Source organism: Gadus chalcogrammus, chromosome 21 (assembly GCF_026213295.1).
Source record: "Gadus chalcogrammus isolate NIFS_2021 chromosome 21, NIFS_Gcha_1.0, whole genome shotgun sequence".
Classification (NCBI taxonomy): Eukaryota; Metazoa; Chordata; class Actinopteri; order Gadiformes; family Gadidae; genus Gadus; species Gadus chalcogrammus.
This window is the reverse complement of record NC_079432.1, coordinates 7,472,402-7,497,401: the sequence shown is the minus strand read 5'-3', so window position 1 is coordinate 7,497,401 and position 25,000 is coordinate 7,472,402. Positions and strand designations below refer to the sequence as shown.

The following is a 25,000-nucleotide window of genomic DNA, read 5'->3' as shown; positions in this document are numbered from 1 at the left end:
ACAAACACACACACACACACCTCCTTCTGTCATCTTTCATCTGTCTGTTTCTCTGTTGTCTATGCTCCTGTCTCACTTCTTACAGCGCAAGGCCGGTAATACCCTGAAGCCCCTTCGTCAACTATTACATAAGTTGGTATGTGACCCTGCATATGACAGAGCAGCCCTGGTGTGCGTCGCGAGTGTGTATTCAACTGTGTGTGTGTGTGTGTGTGTGTGTGTGTGTGTGTGTGTGTGTGTGTGTGTGTGTGTGTGTGTGTGTGTGTGTGTGTGTGTGTGTTTACGTACGTGTGGTAGTTGTGACAGTCAAGACACAGTTGCAGATATATATTCAAGCTAAGACGTCCACCTCCATCCATCAAATCACTTCCCCTTCTCAAATCTGTGCAGTTTTCAACCAGGCCCTCCTCTGTGCCTATTAAGGATCTTGTGTGTGTGCGTGTGCGTGTGCGTGTGCGTGTGTGTGTGCGTGGAGATCTAAGCCACGTAGCTTATGTAAGAGTTCACATGTCATGGAACACTTTGCCCTCTGTTGTCAGCTTCCTGGATACTGATGGAATCTGCTGCTGTAACTATGTGTGTATGCGTGTTTGTGTGTGTGGGTCTGTGTGCGCATGTGTGTGTATGTGTGCGTGTGTGTGTGTGTGTGACTGTGTGTGTGTAATAGCATGCATGTGTGCGTGTGTGTGTGCATGTGTGTGTGTGTGTGTGCGTGTGAGTACCATGTGTGTCGGTGCCTGTGTTTACCACCACAATTGGACAGCATTAGTCTAAATCATTCCAATACTAGCACAGAGCTCTCTGTGTGCGAAGGTCATCTTATCAGTTCTAGTGGCAGAAGCCATGATGGCTTTGCTGCAATTTAATCCCCTCTCTCCAAAGTGATACAAGTTCAGCATGTCCAGGTGAAGAATTGCTGGAGAAGGAGAGGAGGGATTGGAGAGGAAAGGAGAGGAGAAAGAACCCAAACTGTGGTATATAGGTCTAAACTGTGCTGATGAACTGCGTTATGAATACTGACATGAACACTATACGCGATCCTGTTCACAAACCACATAGGGATAGTTTTATGTGTAATATGAGAGAGGAGAGGAAGGGTCTCATCGGTGAAACTTGAAGTGATGAACCATTAATTAACATTAATGCAAATGCAGTAATAAGAATTAACTAACAGTTCATTAACAGTTGGATGGACACCAAGTACCTGTCTGCCCTCCTCTGTCAACATTCTCTCCATCTGTTTCCTCTTCCCTCTCGCAAAGTGATGAAACATAACGGCATAATAACCACTGCAGTGTTTTGCCACAATCTATATTTTCAGAACCCACTGTTATGTTGTATCATTACACTTGAAAAAAATGATTGAATTTGTAATGGATTTTTTTCCTTATGCTGAACTGGATCTATATATGCTTCAGGGTAGGGCTGCATATAGATAGATGTCTCTGCAGTTATTGTGTGGGTTTTCTAATTGGTATTTAGACTGGCGGCATGGCCGACGCTGTCCGCAGAGAACCCTGCTTGGGTTTCTTTCATTCCTGGAAAAGGATCTACTTTGAAATAATCACATCAGTAAGTGCACAGTGCAGCTTATTATCCATTAACTTCCCACTTATTCATTCATTTGCAATGGTAAGCCTAATTGTTTACCTTCTGAATAAAACCAAACAAAAGCAATTGGATTTTTCTTGAGCGTGGGTGGCACGTGCGTGTGCGCATGTCTTTTTTAACGAAACACATTAGATCATAGCATTTCCCCTCAGACAACTTTGTATTCCACTGAGGTAGAAATACAGCGGGGGGTTATGCATGTCCTAGATTGCACTGGAATCATATAAAAACACTCATACGGGACGGGGGTGTATCAATATGGACCCAGCAAAGTCTTCTTCTTCAGCTGCCTGCTATCGACCAGAGCAGCTGTGGGGCAGGACCGCAGTGGGGCCGATAGTAGGCAGGCACCAGAGTGGGTTTAGGCCCAATCCCATTTCTACCCCTTACCCCTTCCCCTCACCCCTCCCCCTTGTTTTGAAGGGGGAAGGGGAAGGGGTAAGGGGTAGAAATTGGATTGGGCCTTACTCTAAACCCGCGGCCCATTGCAGGCCATTAAGCCAGGCGAGCCATCAGGACGGCGCTGATAGCCATCTCTCCTGCCCACCCCTTTGACCGTGTGCAACGGGGACTGCAGAAGCGCAGGAAGTTCATGTATAATGAACTGGCTGCGGGCGTAGACTGCGCTTCGTAGCCAACATGCGTGCCAGCCAGCATGTCTTGCGCCAAGAGAGCTTGCTGCTATTGATGATTCCCTGCCCTGTCATCTGCTAAGCAGTCTTACCCCCCCCCCCCCCCCCCCCCCCCACACACACACCACACACACACACACACACACACACACACACACACACACACACACACACACACACACACACACACACACACACACACACACACACACACACACACACACAGCAAGGTTAAGGCAGATAGGGCTGGGAGGGGGGAAGCTGGTTGGCAGGCAGTTCAGCACTAGTGAAATGCTGATTGCTATCACAGCTGGTACACTACTCTCGAATATGTTGAACTGAAGACGGGAGCCATCTTTCTTTAGAAGGGCAGGGGGATGCTTTGGGCCGTAAACACATTGCAGCCTTGACGTCTATTCAACAAAGGTCACGCAGAGGTCGTGTTTTCTGCTGGTTTAGGTTCTTCCTTCTCTGATTTCTGATGATTTTTCCCTCTTTAGTCCAACATGTCCGTGCCGCTCACACTGCAACAACACACGAGCATTCCATTGCACCCAATGCACAAGGATTATTGGGATGATGAATCACCCACTTGAGGTGAGCCAGTGGTTTGTAATGGATTGCGGTGTGTTTGCCTTGATGATACAAGCTTCTACTTTGACAGCCCCAATGTTTCCAAAGGCAACATCCAAACGCCACACCCAACGCTGATTCCGTTGGAGTTCTGCAAACCTTGATCAAAAACGAAACTGCTCTACCTGAACAATTTGTGTGTAACAATACAGAGATAAACAAATGCATAGAAGATACACTGCATTTGAGGGGCAGACTTTTGAGGAAACTTTTTTTGGACACCATTGGAGAACCAGAGAAGGGACAAGAGAGAAACGAGAGGGGGGTGAGGGGGGGGGGGGGAATTGGTGAGAAGCTTCTTTGTGGCACTTTGTAGGCCATGCTGAGGTGAAAAGGGAGAGAGAGAGAGAGAGGAGAGAGAGAGAGAGATAGAGATAGAGATAGAGAGAAGAGAGAGAGAAGAGAGAGAGAGAGAGATGAGAGGTAGAGAGAGAGAGAGAGAGAGATAGAGAGAGAGAGAGAGAGAGGAGAGAGATGAAGAAGAGAGGGAGAGAGAGATAGAGAGAGAGAGAGAGAGAGAGAGAGAGAGAGAGAGCGAGAGGGAGGTGGGGAGGCGGAGTCAGGGAAACAGATTAGGAGGGGGGGGGGCAGGGAAGGGAGGGAGGGGAGAGGGGGCTGCTCATATGTCTGGGGGCACACGTGTTCCCTCTCAAACCATGTCATTCTTGTTTTCGCTCACCGCTGCGCACGTGCACGTGCACACACACACACACGCACACACACACACACACACACAGTCGCGCGCAAGGCCCGCAGGCACAGACGGCACAAAAGAAAGAGGAGGAAAGGGTTAAGAGAGTGTGACTGATGGGAAACAGAAGAGGGAGAGGTACAGTAAAGAAGCTAAATCACGGGGGGGGGGAATATGGAACAACATGGTCAAAATGTTACGTCGTACCATGTTGGTTTAGCTTCTGGTGTGGCCCCAGGGGGACGCGCAGGGAGCAGGCGGCACTCAGATCCAGAGTCAACAGGAATCACTGACACACAATCAGGATATTACTGGATGGCATGCAAGAAAGAAAATATGCCCAAGTAAAAAAAGAAATAGACTGTCAGTCTCAGTGTCTCTCTCTCTCTCTCTCTCTCCCTCTAACTCTCTTTCTCCCTCTGTCTCTCTGTCCCTCTCTGTCCCTCCCTCTCCATCGCCCTCTCCCTCTTTCTCTCTCTTATACCAAACATTGCAAAGTGATCATCTACTAAAGTGCGACACACAGACAGACACATAGGAAAATAAAACGTTCCAGGCAGCAATTTTGTTATTCTTCTTGCCGGGAAACCCTCCCTCCTGGGACAGCTCTTTCACGAGACAAAGGCCAGGGCTGCCCCGTGTGTTACGTCGCCGTATGAATACATTCAGCCGAAATCCAGTCAGACAGACCCCCACCCATCATTCACTCAAGGTCTCCCTCACGCAAGTTGGGGGATGGGTGGAGCAAGCTACAGAAAAACCCTGAATGCCCTGTGTAAATGCATCCCCCCCCCCCCCCCCCCCCCCCACACACACACACAGACACACACGCACGTTACACACACACACACACACACACACACAGACACACACACACACACAGGTTTAACCCCGCCCTTCCCCCGTAACGTTCTGCCAGAAATCTCAACCGTGTTTTTCTCAACTGTAACGCAAATCACACAGAGAGCCATACCTCGTCCTGTTCCTCATCCGGACACGTCAAATCTATGTACAACAGTTTAAGATAAGATTGTTGTGATGCAATTACGTAGTACATCACTCTGCATATATTTTAAATTATCTCAATGCTCTTGACCTATTGCATAATGTAATTGACATAGAATTGAAACAACTGTAAAACCTGTATGCGTCAACCAATAATCAGCGTGGTAGTTTAACCGGAGAGACGGTAACTGCTTACCGTACATTATTGTTATCGTTTACCTCTTCATATGATTCACAGGGCCACAGCGGAAACTAATTGCTCTCATTTCCCTTAAAAGGACAATAAACACAATAGACAGTATATGACTGAAAGGTAACCACCGTTGACCCAATGCTCACAATGGCCAAGCTGACAGAATGTCTTAGAAAGGAGAGCAATGTTTGTTATGTTGAAATGACAGACATTCATCCCTGTTTGTGTACCACGGCCTGGTCCTTATACCTCAACAGATGGAAGCAAACAGAGATTAGAAACACTAGGATGTTCCTAATCTGTTGCTGTATATACAGAGCAACATTTAATAATAACACACACGCACATGCGCACATACGCACAAACAAACACACACACACACACACACACACACACACACACACACACACACACACACACACACACACACACACACACACACACACACACACACACACACACACACACACACACACACACACGTCATTGCATATAAGTATTAACCATCCTACTGCTTGTTCAACAGTAGTATTTGCCTTTTGCCAATTGAGGTATTGCAATTTCACTAGGACACTGAACGCAGTGTCGGCCATTTCTCGTCTTTGCCCTTTCAATGAATGAACATGTTGGCCTCGTGTTAACTTTAGGACTTATTTAAGCGAAAGTATGTTGATGCTCCCGTATGAAGGCTATAGGTAAACATGGAACTATAGAGAACACTGCTTGTAAACGAGTGCATAGGCTATAACTACTTGACTAAATGAAAGAAATCGGATACGTCCTGTTTGCTATGCAAGACAATCAACGCAGTATTCAACTCGTTGCTCAGATAACTTCACGAAAAAGAAACGGTGGCAAACATACATTAGAGAATGGAGGGCTCGGTAGCCGTCCGTGTGAATCCTGTCTCACTGTCGTCACATTCCACATAACAGCGGTAAGCTCCTGCCCTGAACTGCAGGGAGATCATATAGGCTATGCTGCATATCTAGTTCTGGATTCTCTATTCCTAAGCTCATGCAGTACCAAACACATTAAGCCGTACTTCAACACATATATACCTAAATATGCATATTACTGTCATCTCCAAATATATAAGGATCCTTGTTGCAAAAAGCATGCTTTGATGTGGCATCAAGTGTTTATGTGTATAATACTATTTAGAAAAAATATGTAATTACAATATCGGCATAATAAGTGTTTTTTGACAATATAAGCGTTTTGTCACAAAATCTTTTTTTTTATTGACATTGAATGTGTGCTGGTAGCCTGTTAACCCATTATTTACCATTCCTAAAAGAGAATGACCACCACGAAGAAAGCAGATCTACCGTGTTCTGACGTGCGCTAAACCATTTCTCCAGAAAAGCAGATCGGAATAAACAAAGAGCGAAACCAACTTGAGAAAGACGAAGCGCACAATGTAATCAATGGCATCTTGACTGATCATGATACCCAATTGGCATGAATGAGAGAAGACATTTACGCGCGATAAATGAAGATAATGTGCGAGGAAGCTTGCGCGCTAGAGCGCAATGTTTGTCTTGTAGCTTAAAAAACAAAACAAAGCAAAGTATGCTTCCTGAATCAAATGCACGCGGATTTCATCCAAGTTGTTCTTACAATACGTTGATATTATGAGGATAATAATGTAATGTTATTATACGCATACGTGCAACTTTAGGGCCCCATCCAAAATGTAATCGTTGATGCACAAGCCAACGCCATGCAAACCAAAAAGACCGTATAATTCTGTATTTACTTACGATTTCAGAGGATTATGAATGACTGTCGCCATTTTCCTTGCAGGACTGTAACCTAATATTCCAAATCTCGGTATAGTTTGGGACTCTTAGAAAAAAACAGGCAGCCAATGCAGTCCTGGTCACCGTGCTCCCTACCAATACAACAGCAGCATGAAGGTGCGGGGCGGGGCTTCAGGGAAGACTGTCAAAACTAACATCCCGGGCTATACATCCCAGTATGAGGGACGCATTATATGTAATTACACGGTTATAAAGGTGTTTTGTTTTGACCTATGCTCCAATACACTGCAACTGTGAGATTTGTGTGGGTATTTGGAGAGTTTAATCCGACAAAGTAATGATGCATTGTATTGTATGTTAGATTCAAATGGAAAACATAAACATCGGCGCATAAAAATATACATTCAAGAAGGTGTAATGCTTTAATGCCAGTTGCAGTGTTGATGTTACTACTGTTTATTAACAGTCTATAATTCCAAATACACAAATACTACGACACGTTCCAAAACGGTGAATAAAGGATGACTGACAAGGACCAACAGCCAATGAACGCCCGTAAAGTGAGACGCTTTTGTGAACCATTGGCCAATCACATTTTGGTTGGCGGACTTGATAATCACGTGTCTGCAACATGGCCGACCCAGGACTATAAAGTTTGTGTGCTGTTGTTTAGCTAGGTAGCTATTTATATAAATGTTGTTAGCCCTTTTATTTGCAACATAGAGGTCAGGCTGAACTGAAGTATTATATTTTTAAGTATAGACAAGTGCTATGAATTGTCAATGAATATATACAAATATAAACGGCAGTAACACATTAGGGAAAACTAAGGACAGCTAACGTTAGCTGACTAGGTATTTTGCACTCGTAGTAAAAACATAGCCTTGTCACACAAAAACATAGTCCTTCTGTTAAGCTGTCTAATAGCCAGATTTATACACCATGAGGAAATGGAACTCACGAGAGGAACGGAGATCACGTCGGCGACAAGGTGCTCACCGCAACGACTGGTACAGAGACAACCGGCAGAGTTCATCACAAGACGAATGGTACATAACCTTTTAAACTCTAGGAATTAAAGAGTATGGAAGAAATGCTCAAGATTTGAGTTCATGCTCAAGTATGAGCATGAAACTACTTTGCAATCTATACTTGGCTACTGTCATAGATGATATTGTTATTTGAACTTCTTTACTCCATGAAGCAATTCAGATCAGGCTTTGTATAACAGGAAGGACTGTGTGAATGCTGTGTTTAATCACTAGGTATGGATATAGTCAAACAGACTCTTCTAACCAAGCTTCCCAGAGAGGCTCTGATGCTGCAAATCCGTCCACCTCTTCGTCCTCGGTCTCTTCCTCCTCAACATCAACCTCCTCTTCCTCTAATACTAGCAATGTGGCACCTGGTGAGGCTAAATCAACACTTATTTTTACATCAATAAATATTGTCAAATGTATGCTATGATGGATACACAAAGTTCTTTATGCAAAGATTTGTAGTTAGATTTAAGTTATCCTTAAATCCTTGAATTTCCCTTTCAGTATTAATCAAGTGTTATCTTAAAAGAGAAGTTTGAGATTCCTTGGATAACATGTGATTATCGTGTACAATATGTTTGGATCTTTTGTTTTATTTTTGTCTATCGTAATTGATCTTTCTGTTTGGTTATGTGCATTTGAGAATAAAACACTTGGATCTGATAACCCTGTCTCACTCTACTCTCGAATTGCAACTTTTTTTCGCCATTCATTAATAGAACTGCCAGGGTTTTATTTCGACGTGGAGAAGAACCGCTACTTCCGCCTGTTGCCGGGACACAACAACTGTAACCCCCTGACCAAGGAGCAGCTGCAGGAGAAGGAGAGAGAGAAGCACAGGGCCAGGCTGCTCTCGGAGGATGACCAGCCCTTCAAGGTACGGCTTCCTCCATGAGGAGATGCTTGTGTTTACACACTCTCTCCTTATTCATTCGTTGTCATTGTTATTCTTACAATGGACCCTCAGTTCTGAACCGATGAGGTTTGGCCACTTGGATATTTATTGACCAGATTTGCTGGTGTATTTAATGTGTTTCAGTGACACGTCTTCTCTGGTTTACAGAAGGCGCCAAGAGTAGGATTAAACACGGCTCTTCTGCTGCAGAAAAGACGAGTTGGGCTTCTACCTTCAAACTCCTACTGCAGGTACGCTATCAGTATAGATCTAGAGAGACGTATATATTTTTGATGCTATATTTGTTATGGTGTGCTGAAGCCATAAGTGAGTAATTAACCAGAAAATACAACAAAATAAAATGAACCAAACGGATAACAAAGGGGGAAATACCCGAGCATCAATATAATCAATCAATATATCAATACATATAAAAAACTTTTTATATATTATGTAAACGCATTGTCATGTTTCTTTTGTATACTTCACTTGTAACTTGTGACATAATTACCATGTGTCACCAGGTTGGTCCATGAAGTGAAGGCGAGTGGAATGATGCGACAACGTCTGGAGGTCAAGAGCACTGAAAACCACAGCCCCAACCAAGACAACTTCAGGGTCATAGTGGTCAGTGCACATACGGGCACACGCTGGTCCACTTTGATGCTTATCCTTGTGTGGTGGGGCAATAGCCGCCCTTCAGCCTTCTCTCAGTAGGACAGCAACACATCATGGTCACCTCTATTACGTACAAGGTCACCGGTAGTAGACCGATTTTCCCTAGAAAAGTCCTCTACCTGTTCCATGGTACATAGAAAGCGCAGACCCATAAAAGGTGTGAGAAGAGACACCTGCGTTTGTCTGAAGATAATGAAATGGTTTGTAAGGGTTAGAAATGTAAAAAAAACTCAGGTTGTAGTGTAGTCTGTGAGGCTTCTCCCTCTAAAACTGCCCTTTACCTACTTTTTTCTTTTTAATCAATAGGGCCATCACCCACACAAGCATGCACACAAAGTGTTAGTACATAATAACGGAAATATACAATGCTGTGTTTAGGACACAGAGTTTCATCTCAGAGAGATCCAGACCCATTAAGATTCCCTCAAAAACATCTGTTAAGAAGGTTTGCTTTGGAAACGTTGGTGTTCTTTGAGCTGAACGGCTCCTTCCCGCTGCTTCCTCTCTCTAGGGGGACTCTGCGTCTGAGAGGGTGTTCACGGTCAACGACGTGTCCCACGGCGGGTGCAAGTACGGCATCATGAACTTTAAAGGCTGCAGCAGAGGCTCACTGGCGGTGGAAATGTGTGACAACCTGTACTTCACCAACCGCAAGGTAGGAAGGGGTTTCTCCAGACACCAGTGTCTCCATATCAGTACATGGACACTTTAGATGGCTCCAAGATGCGTTCTTGGAAGCGTGGCCACCAGAGGGCGGCATGTACCCCAAAGAAGCAAACTAACATCATGTTGGTACTGGATTGTTCCAATAGGACACACAATTTTATTCACATCCAAATCATGACAAAATTGGAAAAAATTATATACAATTTTACCATTTCCATTTGCCGTTTCACAAACCTCTGTTGTATTTGTAGATGACTGACTACAGTTCTTCTGTTTCACCACTTCATTCACCTTATTTCAGGTGAATTCCATCTGCTGGGCATCAGTTAACCATCCCGACTCCCATGTGTTGTATCCTTCCTGGCTACTGTCCAATCAGCCTGCAGCCTCAATGTCTTCTGATCTACTTTAAATCGTATATGTGTTAAAGTCAGTTTGTTAAAACTTCTCTACCAGGTCAGTCCTGCTAATAGTGAATAACATGTACATATGGTCTTAAAATAAATCTCTCCTAAACTGACCTTGACCGGTGTTACTTCTCCCTTCACAACAGAGGGATTTAACATTTAGATCAGGAATCAGGGTGCCTTTTTTTTCTTCCATTCAGCACACACATTGCATGTTTTCTAAAACACTGGTGCCTCTGATGGATCGATCTGAGCCCCATAGTGCCATGTGGTCCCATGGTCTGCTGTTTAATTTCCTTCATGGAGCTCCTCTGTCAGGCTGTGTCTGGTGGGGATGGCAGACACCCCGGGCTGTGTCAGTCTGCTCCCTGCCTCCCTTTTCAGCAACTCCAACCCAGGTAAGTCCACAACATGGATGCGTTGCCCTTCGTTACATCGTATTAAAAGGTGCAATGATGATGATAGTAAAAGTCAATAAAAATATGCAGATGTTTAATCTGTTGGTTTCTGCATGGTTTATTTTAACTGTTTATTTTAAATGTACGTTTTATAAATTGACACTTGACATTGGAGTGTTTGCCCAGGACTGCCATCTATGATGATGAGTTCTATCGGTGGTTAAGTTAAGTGTCGCTGCAGTTCTCCTCCTCCTCCTCCGGTCCCCTGGCTCCCCAGCTCCATAAGCCTGTGCTCCCCCCCCCCCCCCCCCCCCTCTCTCTCTTCTCTCTCACCACAGAGCAGCCCGGGATGCTGTGTAGCTTCAAGATCTCAGCTGCCTGGTCCTGTGCCTGGTGCCTCAACCCTCAGGCGGACAAGAGCTTCAGCACAGGTCGGTCCGCCGCCCCCCGCCGCTACACCAGGCCTCCACCGCTGGGTCCCAACCTTTGATTCTAGGGCGACTGTTAAGTTGTCATCAGGACATTTAGCCGACCACCTCATAGGCAGGTTAAAAATAGAAAAACACACATGCAGTGGCTGAGCCAAGAGTGCCAGTGCCCCCTATTTATGCAATTATTACTGCATAAAGAACATGGCCTGTGGGAAACGGGGGGGGGGGGGGGGGAGTCAGCGCTGCTTATGCTCCCAGTGTGTTTATTTGGCAAACACATATGAACCCAAAACATAAAGGGGAACATTACAATGGAAAACCTAATGGAATGCCCGAAGCAAAACTATTTTTGAATAATGACAAGCCATGTTACTATGTTACATTAACTATACTTATAACATTGATAAACTTTTATTTTCAAATGTCTATAATATTGTATATTTCATATTATTGTTAATGTGGTCACGTACTACCTGCAGTACCCTCCCATACCACCAGTGGCCACTGCACTATCCTGCCCTCAACACACAGTATGTGTAAAACCGTGATCATCATCTTACTGAGGTGTGTGTGTGTTGCGTGCGGTCAGGTCTGTCTCGCCGGATCATCGTGCAGGATGCGGAGGCGCGTCGCACTCAGACGTACAGCGTGACCAGCGATGTCTTGGCCCAGCAGTTTGCTGTCCGGGTAGGTTAGCCGGCACAACGTGCTGGTGAGATCATGAATGACAGAAGGTGACTGATTGAACTAATGCAAACGTCTCACCGCCTGATCATCTTTTACCAAAGTAAAGGTTACTGATTGAAGAGTCCCCCACAAGGCTTATATTAAACCAACACCAGATATGTACTGGATTGGACGAGCGCTATTGGATTTTCACTCTGTCTCTCTCTGTCTCTGTCTCTGTCTCTGTCTCTGTCTACCCTCTCCCTCTCCCCCAGGCCCCGGTGCTGTTCAACGGCTGCCGCTCCGGGGAGATGTTCAGCATCGACCTGCGGGTGCGCGGCCGGCGGGGGGGCGGCTGGAAGAGCAGCCGCTTCCACCAGGAGTCGGCCATCACCTCGGTGCGCCTGCTGCAGGACGAGAACTACCTGCTGGCCGCCGACATGCTGGGCCAGGTCAGAGAATCCGCCCTCACACCGCAGTGAACACTCCCACGGGCCTCAGTGGAAGCAGACGCGCTCCGTCGTCCACTTTAAACAGATCCACCCGGATGCATGGAAGTTCCGCGGAGTTGTTATTTACGGATAAAGTGGCTGTAGGTCAGATTCAAGACTTGTGAAGAGAGTGCAGATTTTGAATCTCTCGCCCCCCCCCCCCCCCCCCCGTTTCTCCGCCGTTGAGCAGTGGTGAATTAAGCACACATGTGAACGACTTGAACTACTTTAACCTAGCTTACTCTAGCTGGTTTCTCCATGTCGCCTGCCCTCGCCTTAAGTAGACGGGTGTGCATTCAATGGTGGGTGTCCTTTATGTTTTGGACATCCAGATCAAGCTCTGGGACGTGCGGGCGACCAAGCCGGTGCGGGAGTACAAGGGGCATCACAACGAGCACGCCTACCTGCCCATCCACGTGAACGAAGCCGAGGGGCTGCTGCTGGCAGGTGAGCCCTCTGCCGTCTCTCACGCATCATGTAACGCACAAGGTACGCTGGAAGAGCTGGTCCGCTCCTTCAACGTGCGTGTGTGTCCAGATATATGATCCTCAGTACACTGCATACTGTTTTATACGTGCGAATAGGGCAAGACTTAATATGTACTCAGTGAAGAGGTTTTGAAAGAGGTACTGTCACAGAAATGTCGATTTGGAATGTGTGTTTATTTGATGTATATTAGTTATGTATATTATTTGAGTTACAGATATGTGAAGTACTATAGATCCATCTTTTCGGCTCCTTAGTATACAACTATAGTGTAAAAACTGCAACGAAGTCAAAACAAAAAATATATATAGCTCATTGAACTATGATACAAAATGGATAGAAAGTATAAATAATGGAGTCATCACCAACACTCCTTGATATCGTTCAGGGTCGTCCCCTACCACCCCCCCCCCCCCATTGGCATCGTCAGGTTTCTCCTGACCCCCCCCCCCCCTCTGTTCTTGTGTCCCCCTCCCTGCCCCCCCCCTCCAGTGGGTCAGGACTGCTACACCCGGCTGTGGAGCCTCCAGGACGGCCAGCTGCTGCGGACCATCCCGTCACCACACCCCGCCGCCAAAGACCTCATCCCCAGCGTGGTGTTCTCCTCGCAGCTGGGCGGCCGCCGGGGGCTCCCCGGCCTGCTCATGGCCGTCAAGCACGACCTGTACTACTTCTCGTACAACACGGACCCCCAGGATACGACGACGAAGCAGCCCACTCGGTGAAGGAACCGTCCTCTGCCAACTGTGTTTCGGTTTGCTTTTTTCACGACAAAGAGGTGGTCTTTTGGTGGTATTGGGGGTATTTTGCCGACGGCGAATGTGGCAAATTGGATCTCCACCGCGCCAAGTGTTTGACTTGAATTGAGCTTGGCTGTGGGTTATTGTGGTTCTCTATAACATCGACTCCGGCGGGGCTGAAGGGATATAGGTAGGTCAACTTTCAGTTTGAAAGAGGTTGGTAGGAATGGTGAGCACCAGGGCGTTCGCTTGCGAGTAAAAGGATGGAATATAATAATGGTTGGGGTTATTAGGAAAAAAGGAAACACTGTGAAAGAAACTATATGCTGTGTATTTTCCATAGAAAGTGCAATTATTAACAGACTTAATTGACATTTGAAATTAAATAATTGGGTGCTGGCATTGTCTTCGCAACTTCCATTCCTGCATGCTTCAGCAATTTGCTGTTTTTAAAGAAACTAGAAACGTACACACAAATGTGTCAAATGTTTGTCTCTTTATTATCCGAGCAAATATCAACACATTCAAGATAAAGGTTTTTCTTTTTTTTGCCTTTTTTCCGTGTTCCTCCAACTTGACTCAGGAAAGACGATGGAGGTCGTAGATTTCTAGCTTATTTCCCCTTCAAGTGAATACTAAGTCTCCCCTCCACTTAGATCTTTATAATGCCCTGTATATGTGGTGGTGGACGGTAAACACAAAGCAGTTCAACCAGATATCAAACAGACTAACATGTTATGGTGCAACTCTAAGTAAATCTGCCCCGCCACTGGTTCAAACATGGCTTCAGCACGATCCTACTATACACGGCGTCGCCTCGCTCGACTATCTCGACCTCTTCTGAGGGGCCAGCCTCAGGAAGCTCTGAGACACAGCTGCTCTTTAGAGGCAGATCATATGTAGTACAGTCTTGTTGATTGTTCTAGGATTAGATAAATTAAATATTTTAAAAAAGCAAGCCATTAACAAAATGGTTTTCATTATTTATATAGTAAACTTTTCCCTCTAGGTATAGATTTTTCATATAAAATTAAACAGTCAGTGTGGGCACTGGGCAGCATTGTTAAGGCGAGTCTATGAACAGAACATCAGCCTTTTCAAATGCATACACAACCACAAATAGGCCAAACGAGAATATAGGATATCGCTATTGGTTCTAATGCAATAACATGGAATGCATTTATAGCGCTACAGTACATTTGTGGATTAAGAGTGAAAACTGTGGGAAAACTACACTTCCCAGCTTTTCCATTTGTTCTAAAGCTAAAATATTTAAGTCCTAACGCTAAGCTAGTATTAAGGGCACTGTTTATTGAAGCAGCAGCGCACACTGGAAGCTTTATGCAGATCATTGCGGACTACTACTACTACCTAGTTCCAATAGAGTACTAAAGTGTGACGTCAAGTTTCCATAGCAACCGATTTTCAGTTCTACACAAACCAAATTAACAAGGGGACATCCTATGCCACACAAACGTTTTTTTTGCGAATTGATTTGCAAGTTTGCTTTACCAATGATGTAGTAGGAATATTGAGAATAGATTGTAGATTCATATAAAATAAAAATATATTTAAAGTAACGTCAAACTTTTCCTTTTAATACCCAAGGGGAATACATGAAAGCCTCGACAGGTTTCAATTGGTAGTGATTTTCCCCTCTTGAAATAGATTTATTTTCATTTTCAAAGAAACACAAGGCAGCAATGGAAAACTCCATCTCTGGTTTGTTTAGAACTGAAAATCCGGTCGCCAGGACAACGTGACGTTTTCACTTTAGTACTCCTAATGCTCAAGTGTATTACATCTGTATGATTGTCATAGGACTTCTGGTTTACTGTGAAGCAGTACTAAGACTCTTAAGGGGTTAAGAGGGGTGTTATGAAATGAGCCCAAGCCCAGCTTTTAGGAAAGCCGTTACTATAATACAACTTAAAACATCATCGCACATGATATCCTCTTTCCTGATAATGATAACTCGTTCTACTAAAACCTTTGTTCTGTTGTTTTCCCATAAAAGTGTTGACGATGAAAGTGAAATAGAATTAAATGGGACACTGACAAACAAGACGAGACAAACAAACAGCAAACATGTTCCAATGTTTCAGAAACAGGCCGAGGCCGGTATCCGTAACAACAAACCACCCATCATCCAATCAGAATCTACTACCGCGGACCACTTCTGCATCCGGCAAGATTTCCCAAATTTCCAGCTCCCAGACCGGGGAAGACCTCCGCCTTGACGGCCCTGGCCCCACCGGCCCAGCCCCCCCCCCCACCCAGCGGCCCGTCCCTGCTATAGCTCCCCGGGCTTCTGGTGGCAGGCGTTGCAGACTCTCACGGGGTGGTCCCAGCCGCGGGAGGGCACGGCGCGCCGCTCCGGGGAGCACTCGTCACACACGCCCTGGCCGCACGCGCGGCAGTGGTGGATGGACAGGCGCGGCGTGAACTCCCGCTGGCACTCGCAGCAGGCCTGGATGTCCTGGTCGGGGACCCAGTAGGCGGGGCGCGCCGCGTCCTTCACCAGGCCTGGGAGGGGGGGCCGAGGGTTGGTCAGGGGATACGCCCAGGAGGTTACCATTGGGTGTTAACGATCGTGGACTCGAGAATAACTTCCTTCGCTTAAAATACAATCCAATACAAATCGAGTAGAAAATACAATTGCGAATGTGTTGCGTTTAAATTGGATAAAACATTGGTATCCCTCGCTACCAGCTTCTTTGTAGGTTTCACCAGGAAGTGACTCACCCAGGGGGATGTCTATGGCGCCGACTACAGCTCCCAGGGTGCTTTGCACCGCCTCGCCCACCTTTCTGGCGATCAACGTTCCCCCTTCCTCTTCCTCCAGCGCTGCGTCCAGCAACTCTGGAGAAGTGACCCAAAATTGTAATGTTGTGTTCAAGGGAAGCAGAGCACGATGGACGCATCAAACGTAAACTGGAGCAGCTGCAAAAAGGTGCGGCACAACCTAGTTTCCAAGAAAAGAATACTGAGAAAAGAGGTGCTATAAGAATCCGAAAAACAAGGTTAGTAGAATAACTCATTTTTAACGTCCTGTCTTACAGGTCAGAGCTCCATTTAAAGAGCCTGGAGATCCTCTTGATCACCTGACCTCACAGCTAGAGCTCCAGAAGGAAGCTTAACAGAGTTTTAGGTCACTTGATCAGGGATAGACAAAGGGGGTATGCTGGGGTCTCTTGGTGTATACTGGTACCGGTGGAGATGCCTCTGTTGTGGAAGCACGTGTCACAGACCCTCACCGGGGCCAGGCCCCAGCCCCTCTCGGGGACCGGCCGGCTCTTGGAGGAGCAGGCGTCACAGAAGCCCTCCCCGCAGGCCCGGCAGTGGTGCTTGGTGTCGTTGGGCTGGAACGCCTCCGAGCACGTATGGCACGCCTACACGACGCGCACGCACACAGCAAAATACTTTAAAATAGGTCACTGTCTCACGGTAACCCTGAATGAAAGCGTGTAGAAAACAGAACTTATCAGCATCAATGTATCAATATTATTGATCCAATCTCTCAGCATAATAATAACGGAAACATCCCCATCGTCATGATAGTAAAAAACATGGCTCTTTGGAACAAGTCTTCATCCCACATGGAAAAACAAAACCATGTAAACCACACAACCACGGGTGTTGCATTTCATCCCTTCCTCTGTGGAGCTGTGAACACAGAAACGACCTGCGCGTGTGCGTGTCTGGTTAACCCACCCGCGTGCCATTTGTCTTTCCCCACAGCAAGCTTTATCGTCTCATCACTCACCAGGATGAGGGAGTTGGGCTTCCAGTAGGCCGGGGCGATCTGGTCCGTCAGCCAGGAGGTGACGGCCTTGGCCGGCTTGACGCTGAGCTCAGACACCGACTGGGAGATGTAGTTCACTCCGTCCAGCAGCCTCTGGGCGGCGTTGTTGTTGTCCTTCAGGAAGCCGTCCGACTGGAAGGGGGCAGGGGTTGAGGGGTTGACATTGTGTGTGTGAAGGCGGAAAAGACGCGTAACCATGGCGATGAACACAATACGAGCATGCACAAATCGGTCGACATTTGCTATGCCGACTCTATTTACGTGAAAGCAATCAATATTCAGTTAAATGCATTTTCTAGGGTCATCACTGACGGATGACTGTATTGATTTTATAATGACAGAATAAATCATTATATAGAACACCAAATAGATCAAATCCTGTGATAGTGTATAAATATAACTATATTTGTCCAACCGGTTTCTAGATAAAGATTTTTAACTATGTATTTAAAAGGCGAGCGCAATGTCAGCAAATGTTCCAATAACAGACTGAAAATAAACAGCAACAACCAGCGTTTGCCTGTTGACGCAGGCGAACACTGGATCTTTAATGCTAAACCGGGAACGTAAACACACACTCTCCCCCCTCATTGCAACACTGTGCGCTGTCCTGACACTCAACACTCAATGTGTTTGTTGTTGGGTCATCTGGTGAGCTGAATCACTGTGACCTCATGCACTGCTCACGTATGCGGTCAGGTCTACTTGTTTAACCTTAGTTCGCTGTTTGGAAACTTTGTATTCCGCGAAGTGAAGCAATCATAGATTATTCTCATCTCTTAAACAAGCAACAAACATTTTTATTTATAGAGTGTGGATAGTTAAAATGATGTTAACTGAACACTAAAGATTATGAGGAATTTGCTTTTAAGTTTTCATGGTCAGCTCTTTGTAGGTAGGCAGCCTTATTAATTTGTACTTTTAGCAAAATTATTAAAAAGAATAAGCTATCAAGTGCCAATAAATAGTTAAGACACTTCCTAACACACATCAGCATAGCATACTTTCAAAATTGGCGTATAAGAATGCACCCCTTTTCCCTTTCCTAACATAAACATGAACTCTTCCAGTTTAAGCTCTGTAAGGATTTAAGATAGTCTGGGTGTGGCCTCCTTACCCCAGGCCAGATGTGTTGGATCTCTGTTCTGACCACGGTGTCTACCGGGTCCTGGTTTCCATACCAGTACTGCCTGCTCCGGTAGATCACTGCACAGTTCGGGCACTCGATCACATACCTGGTAGAATGAACCAACACACAGAAATGATACCACTGTGATAATACACACAATGATGAATCTTAGGCAAATTATTCTGCTAGCTGTTTACATTCAACAGCTCAGCAGACACTTATATTCAGAGCAACATGAGGCATGATGATTCGATAACAATCAAAGTATACAATCAATATTGGAAAACTTAAATGCTCAATGGGGAAATGCTCCACAACTAAATGTCCTCTTATTATGTCCTAAATGTTACAACCAGACACAAGTAAACAGTGAATCAATAACATAGTTTTTTTTTTTTTTTGTCTCATAGTGTAGTGCTGAGATAGCGTACACAACAAGAGTATTGTGGTCAGGCAGATGGATGACTTCCCCCTGCCCCCAGGACCTACCCAGACCAGGCGTAGATGGCCAGACCGAACCAAGGGGAGTCAGACGAGGCCGTTGTCTTGGGAACGACAATCACCTCCTTTCCTCGCTCATAACAGGACTGTGGAAATCCAGTGTCAGGATAAGGAAGTCAGACGGTGATCCAAACCATTTGAGTCTTCGTTGCTTCACCTGTTAAGCCCTGAGCCCTTCTTGGGGTAGTCTCAAGCTAAAGTCTGATGGCAGACAAGCTCAAGGTTTCTATAAATGTTTCAAATCAAAACCTTGCAGACTGCCCATCATAGGAACACACATAATCCCCTTCTGAAACCTTAGTCTTCTTGTGAAAATAAGTTTATCTTGGTAAGAATATCTCTGTAATGAAACAGGAAACAAGGCGTCACTCTGCTCCTTCTGCCTTCTGGCCCCCAGAGGTTAAATTATAACATAGGAGGACTGCTGGATCCAAGTTTAAAATGACATGCCCAAGTAAATCACGAATACCTTGCATCAATCAGGTTGGCATGCATGAGGTTGGTATACATTGGTAGATAACAATGTGGGATCTCCAAATCAGGTATTTGTGAACTTCCAACCAATCGCCAATTTAGAGTAAACAGAGTAACATAAAAAGCTATAACACGTTCATGCCAGATGTGATTGTCTAATTTTCGAATCTTGCCTTGCATGTGTAGATGCGGTTGTCGTACTGGGCAGAGTAGCGACAGCGGTGTTTGGCGTCATGCTCCGTCTCTTCCCTCAAGTGATTCATGCTGTTCTTGCAGGAGGATCTGAAAGCCACACACAGTAGATTAAATGACAAGATTACAAATTAACACGTTCTCTTCTACAACTTAAATAACACTGAGCTAGCACTTTATTTATCCGGGGAGATTCAGGTGCAGTGTAACTTGTATGGAGCTTGTGTTGTAGGTTAATGGGAGCAGATATTCGCCGGTATGTTAAACATGAAAGCCAACATCTTGTGTTGAGCCTGTGTGTGGTTGACACCTACCCACAGCTGAGGCAGATGCTGGAGCAGGTGAAGTACTCGTCTGGGAAGAAGCAGTTACAGGCCAGGTGCTCGTCTGTGATATCCCCACTGAAGCGCTCACTCAGGGCCTGAGAGGGGCACAAACACGCCAAAGGCCCATAGGATGATTTCACCCATCAAGAAAATAGGATATTTGTTCACATCGACAACCGTTGTTTCAAACAAACTATTTTAAATTACTTTGTCTTTAATGTTGATAGTTCTATTGTTACTGGGATTTTACTTTGATGATGTTTTGACTTCAGGCTTTCCGAAGAGGCTGAGTTTCATGAAAAGCGCTTCACATTAAAAGCAGAATATTATTCTTAATAGTATTGTATAATTCCGATGGTGATGCCGGCGCCTGCCTGCAGGGCCTTGTGGACGACGGCGGCGGTGCGCGGCGAGCGGGTGGTGTTGTTGTTCAGCTGCTGCTCCAGGGTCCGCAGCAGCCCGCTGAAGTCCGTGGGGGGGTTGTAGGTGCGCGTGCCCCGGTACTGGACGGAGCTGAAGGCCTCCGGGAAGAGCCCCAGCTTCCTGAAGCGCTCCTGGAGCAGGCGCTCGGCCGACTCCGAGGGTTTGTCTGGGGGGGAGGAGTAGAGTTCAAAGTTCAAAGTACTTTATTTGTCATTGCCACAAAGACAACGAGACAGTAGAGGCAACCAGACTTACACAGCTAAATAATAATAAATAACAATTAATAAATAGATTCATAAATATACATAAAATAATAATAATAATAATAAATAATAAAGAGAGGAAGTGGAAGGTGAGGACGGAAGAGTTCATGACCTTTTTCGTTGTATGTTATGACCGTTTCTATTTTCATTTAATGTTCTGCTTTCTCAATTCATACATGATGACAATGATCATTTCCAGGCAACAAATCCATCCATATATATATATATATATATATATATATATAAAATAAAAATATGCAAAGAAGTTAAATAATGCTAAATTGCTCTTATGCTTTATATATATATATATATATCAATTCAATGTAAACGTAAACATTATTTTGGACACGGTCCACATTAGTATGTGCTACACCATCGCCACGGTACCCAAAGGGTCGGAGACAGTGTTCAGGTGTACGTCGTCATCCGCCCACCTGATCCCAGCAGCTTGGTGTGGACCGTCTCATGGAAGATGACCACGGCGGGGCCCAGCGTGGAGAGGGGCACGTCCAGGCCGCAGCGCGCCGTGGTGGCCTTCAGCTCCCGGGTGAAGTGCTTCAGGTAGGCGTCCGAGGCGTCGCCCAGGAACTTGAACAGGTCGTCGTGGAGACGGTCGGCGTGCGTCCGGTAGATGACCAGGTCCGACACGGCCAGCACCTTGAGGAGCAGCCTGGTGCGCTGGCCCTGGTTCGCCCCTGCTAGGTAGATGAGATGGTCCCAATATGTGTCGTGTCGTAGCCTAGTCGGTCTAAAGGGATTTCTAAGGTCTTTCTTGCAGGTTTTTAAATCAGGGTTCAAATCGGGTACGGGCCAGTGTGAAAAAGTTACACATAAATCACTTTGAATTCAAAATCTTAATATGCAAGTATTGATATGTTCCAACACTGATAATTAACACTGAGTTAGACAGTATAAACAGTCTCTGGGTCAGGATGTGTCAGACCTATCTACCCCTTACCTGCACCCAGCAGTCCCTCCGTGTCGATGACCACCACCCGATGCACGGGGTCCATGGCGGCCCATACCCCCACCGTGCAGGACTCCTGCGTGGGGGAGGTCTTGAACACCTCCCTCCCCAGGAAGAAGGTGTGGTTGAGCGTGTGAGACTTTCCCTCCCCGGTGTTACCAAAGATGGAGACCACCTTGAGGAGCTCGTCCGGCCTGCAGCCCAGCCGGCTGACGAAGTCCTCGTCGTTCTTCACCTGAAGAACACAGCAAGGATTAGACTCTCTGTGAACAAAGAGCGTAGGAAACGTGCGCCACGGGGGAAACGTGTCCCCTAGGCGTTTACCTGCATCTCTTCTCGATCGTCCACCAGGAGGAAGCTGCATACTCTCTCCAACTGGGCCTTGAGGGCCTCAACCCCGGCCTCCGCGTCCGCCAGGCCGCCCTCGGGGGCCGCTTTGGGCGGGGGGTACTGGGTGAGGGGGTGCTTCCGCTTGTTGGCCCCGCTGTGGGTGCGCTTCTGGCAGTCCAAGCACAGGTTGATCTTGCAGCCCTGGCAGCGCACCACGGCTCGCAGGCGGGAGCTGCCGGCCGCGTCTCCCTTGCAGGAGTCGCAGAAGGGGATGTGGCCGGGGGCGATGCGCACGCGGTCGTGGTTCCTCATGCGCTCCTGCCGGTGGAGCTCCAGCTCACAGCGGGTGCACTGGAGGCTGCCGCATTCGTCGCATTCGAACAAAGCCTCGTCTGAGCCCCCGCAGGCGTAGCTCTCCTGACACACCAGGACGGTGTTCATGCCTTTGTCTACGGATGGAGCTTGGCAACTCATCTCAAACCTGACAGGTTGACACAGCCTTTGTGTCAGTTTCCCCCTTTTTTGTCTATTGATGAATCTATACTATGATTGGAAAGCCAATCACTTCAACAGGCACTTTAAAAAATCATTCCAAGCAAAATAACGTTTTCTTCTCCGTTGCTAAGAGAACCCACAACTAAAAGAAACAATAACCTTGTGGATCAAATTGACTTACAGACTTGAGGCTCTGAGCTCTTCTATAGTACAGCACACCTGTCTTGTGGAACATGTCAACAACACCACGTAAGTGTCAAGTGATAGAAAAGTCACATATCCATATCCTATCGATTATAACAATGGCATGCTGAGTGACACGGAGAGGCACGTTGCTAACCTCGCGACGGTGGTTAGATGGTCTATATTTCAATCACGGTGCTCAATGACACAGACGTAAACAAACACTAACAATCCGCCAGCTAGCTTTGAAGGGACGACGAAGACATCTGGCACTGAAATGTTGCCAGAAGAAACAGTGAACCATGAAGTACCGCCGGAAGAATAAGACATTCAATGAGTAATCGTTGATACCCGAAGCGTCGTTGTGTTAAAAGTCTGGTGAAACGGGTCGGGTGTTACCGCTGTGAATGTTATGGCTAGTTGACATCAGCTGATCGGCTTGTTTTCATCCAGAGGTGAGGGGTTACATGGAAACACAGTGCATTTGGGGAAATGGAGGCTGAGCTTGTTGTGAGTCGAAGTGGTTTGGCAAAAGTATAAATAAAGTAGTCTAGTTAAATTATTATTCTATTTTTAAAACCTTGTATGATAAACCTGATTTATAATTGTATTATCGTAAAAAAAAAAGTACCTCAGTGAAACCGATAAAAGATAAAACTCAATTTCCCACAATGCCGTCCTTGTGTATCGACCAGAGCAGCACTAGCATTGCCGTTCATTACTTGGCATTAGTTCTTGTTTTACACATTGAGAACCGTGTCTTCTGTAGGTAAGAACTGACATGCCCCTGTCTTTTATTTACTCGCGTGTTGTCATTCATGTCATTGTTTACCCACCATACTAACTTGATTGGAAATCCTTTATGTCTCTTGTCTGCTACCCTGGTTAGCTCCAATGTGATCCATTCTCTGCTAGTTTCGATTGCTGGGTATCTGCCATGAGTTTGTACCATTAACCGTCCTACTCCACTCTTATCATTCAGAAGCTTCCCCTGCGTTCACTATGGACGACGAGAAGTACACCGACATTAACGGGAAACCCATTACTTTGGATTACCAAAGGCATTCAAGTTTCTGCACAGAGTTCATTGTGAGCTCCCCTAAAGTGTCCATCGGTACGGTGATGGTGGCCACAAGCTTCGTGTGGATCTTTGCCTACGCCGTGTTCTGCCTCACCGATGTAAGACAAACTTCATAATCACTTGGGTCTTCGTCCTCTTCTAACGTGTTGCTGTAATTTAACAATCTGACATCTGTCATTAATATGCAGGTGCAATATGTATGTAGCCATCCCCGTTTTCTGTATTAGATATAGTGGCATGCAATGCATGACCTTGTTACTTTTATTTACTTAACCTCACTATATGGCCACTAGTATATCATTCAAGCATTAATTTCATAATGAATAACATATGTTCAATGCTTTTTTGCAGAACACTGCAGTATTGTCCAGCGCCATAATCATTACCCTGATTGGAATGATGCTCTACATTCACTTTGTGAAGATAGACCATGAGTCCTTGCTTGTGATTGGTTCCCTGGGTATTCAGTTGTCCTCCAGCTATGCCTCTGGCCGAGAGCACACAAGCTTCATAGAGATGAGCAAAATAAAGGACATTGTAATCAATGAAGCTATCTACATGGTACAGAATCTTTTATTTTATTGCAATGCCAACCCTCTCAATCCTTCCAAAATATCGAACCAACATTTGATATAATTATATGAATACATTTTTTGTTTTATCTTTTTATTTACCATTTGATTATCTTCATGTTTCAGCACCAAATTATCTACTACTTGTGTATATTACTGCGTGACCCTGCAGATGCCAGTGCAGTTTCCAGTGTTGTCCCCTTGTTTCCAGTGAGTAAACTAATTCATAAGTGTAGCAGTCAATAGTCTTTAGTTTAAAACTGACCTCTTTGCTGATATCATGTTTATTTTTATAATTAAATGGTTTTAATGTGTGTTCGCATTTTGGCCGGAATTGAAGCCTATAATCATTGCATACATCAGTCCCCTGTTTTATAATAATAATGCCGTAATAGTTACGCCATTGTCACATTGCATCTTTCAGAGTTCCAAGCCAAGGCTTAATTGTTTGGTGAAGGTGTACAAGACGTGCCAGGAAATCATCTCCAAGTGCTGATGAAACAAAGGAATTTCTGGTTGTATCACACGTGCAACTGTTTTCTGCTCAGGCAAAGAATCGAATGAGAATATGTTCCTGCATAGCTCACGTAGATGTTGGTTTACCTTTTTTTTTGGAGTATTTTTACCATCTGTCTTTGACTTATTGTGTTAAGGTCAGTGCTAACTAATGTGATTGATACCTTTTGAGTGTATTGCCATACATAATTGTATAATTGGTTTAACAATGTTTGTGAGGACGATTTAAGTATGTTTTTGTTGAATTAAGTAATAATTACCTATCTTAATATTTTTAACTTAACCCTGACCATTAACTGATACAGTATTAGCTA

General features: G+C 45.5%; 4 protein-coding genes across 6 annotated transcripts in view; 2 read left to right on the top strand and 2 right to left on the bottom strand.

The window, feature by feature from the left end:
• dpf3 (double PHD fingers 3) overlaps window positions 1-6,654 on the bottom strand; it is a 26,027-nt gene extending 19,373 nt beyond the window's left edge. For both annotated transcript variants that reach the window (XM_056581207.1, XM_056581208.1), the window contains exon 1: window positions 6,532-6,654. In XM_056581207.1, coding sequence (XP_056437182.1) covers window positions 6,532-6,563 — 32 coding nt within the window. In that variant the 5' untranslated portion in view covers window positions 6,564-6,654. The remainder of the gene's footprint in view (window positions 1-6,531) is intronic.
• A 476-nt stretch (window positions 6,655-7,130) lies between these two features.
• On the top strand, window positions 7,131-15,675 carry wdr21 (WD repeat domain 21). Its single transcript, XM_056580902.1, has 13 exons — window positions 7,131-7,580; window positions 7,797-7,939; window positions 8,291-8,448; window positions 8,635-8,717; window positions 8,991-9,093; window positions 9,656-9,799; window positions 10,112-10,161; window positions 10,536-10,615; window positions 10,954-11,046; window positions 11,636-11,733; window positions 11,988-12,164; window positions 12,536-12,650; window positions 13,182-15,675. Exons 1-13 carry the CDS (start codon window positions 7,474-7,476, stop codon window positions 13,412-13,414), a joined length of 1,584 nt encoding a protein of 527 aa, XP_056436877.1. The 5' UTR covers window positions 7,131-7,473; the 3' UTR covers window positions 13,415-15,675.
• A 26-nt stretch (window positions 15,676-15,701) lies between these two features.
• On the bottom strand, window positions 15,702-23,508 carry zfyve1 (zinc finger, FYVE domain containing 1). Of its 2 annotated transcripts, none has more exons than XM_056580901.1 (12): window positions 21,834-23,508; window positions 21,501-21,744; window positions 20,977-21,237; window positions 20,231-20,445; window positions 19,845-19,951; window positions 19,512-19,620; window positions 18,853-18,950; window positions 18,352-18,469; window positions 17,196-17,366; window positions 16,641-16,821; window positions 16,175-16,291; window positions 15,702-15,955 (listed from the first exon to the last, which is right to left on the bottom strand). In XM_056580901.1, the coding sequence occupies exons 1-12, from the start codon at window positions 22,311-22,313 to the stop codon at window positions 15,723-15,725; spliced, it is 2,334 nt and encodes a 777-aa protein (XP_056436876.1). In that variant the 5' UTR covers window positions 22,314-23,508; the 3' UTR covers window positions 15,702-15,722. The 2 variants fall into 2 exon arrangements, with proteins under 2 accessions (XP_056436876.1, XP_056436875.1); XM_056580900.1 differs by having other exon boundaries at window positions 20,977-21,240; window positions 21,834-23,504.
• Window positions 23,177-25,000, top strand: part of pigh (phosphatidylinositol glycan anchor biosynthesis, class H) — a 2,135-nt gene continuing 311 nt past the window's right edge. The window contains exons 1-5 of the mRNA XM_056580903.1: window positions 23,177-23,286; window positions 23,500-23,696; window positions 23,950-24,159; window positions 24,297-24,380; window positions 24,595-25,000. The exon at window positions 24,595-25,000 is cut by the window's right edge and continues 311 nt beyond it. Of these exons, the coding sequence (XP_056436878.1) occupies window positions 23,520-23,696; window positions 23,950-24,159; window positions 24,297-24,380; window positions 24,595-24,666 (543 nt within the window). The 5' untranslated portion in view covers window positions 23,177-23,286; window positions 23,500-23,519 and the 3' untranslated portion in view covers window positions 24,667-25,000. The remainder of the gene's footprint in view (window positions 23,287-23,499; window positions 23,697-23,949; window positions 24,160-24,296; window positions 24,381-24,594) is intronic.

What these genes read in the sequence shown, in the direction of transcription:
- wdr21 (XM_056580902.1), top strand. Translation starts at nt 7,474, where the DNA reads ATGAGGAAATGGAACTCACGAGAGGAACGGAGATCACGTCGGCGACAA. An exon ending in CCGCCGACATGCTGGGCCAG is followed by an intron (nt 12,165 to 12,535) that starts GTCAGAGAATCC and finishes TTGGACATCCAG; the next exon opens with ATCAAGCTCTGGGACGTGCG. An exon ending in CGAGGGGCTGCTGCTGGCAG is followed by an intron (nt 12,651 to 13,181) that starts GTGAGCCCTCTG and finishes CCCCCCCTCCAG; the next exon opens with TGGGTCAGGACTGCTACACC.
- zfyve1 (XM_056580900.1), bottom strand. Translation starts at nt 22,313, where the DNA reads ATGAGTTGCCAAGCTCCATCCGTAGACAAAGGCATGAACACCGTCCTG. An exon ending in CACCAAGCTGCTGGGATCAG is followed by an intron (nt 20,446 to 20,976) that starts GTGGGCGGATGA and finishes CCTCCCCCCCAG; the next exon opens with ACAAACCCTCGGAGTCGGCC. An exon ending in TCGTCCACAAGGCCCTGCAG is followed by an intron (nt 19,952 to 20,230) that starts GCAGGCGCCGGC and finishes TGCCCCTCTCAG; the next exon opens with GCCCTGAGTGAGCGCTTCAG.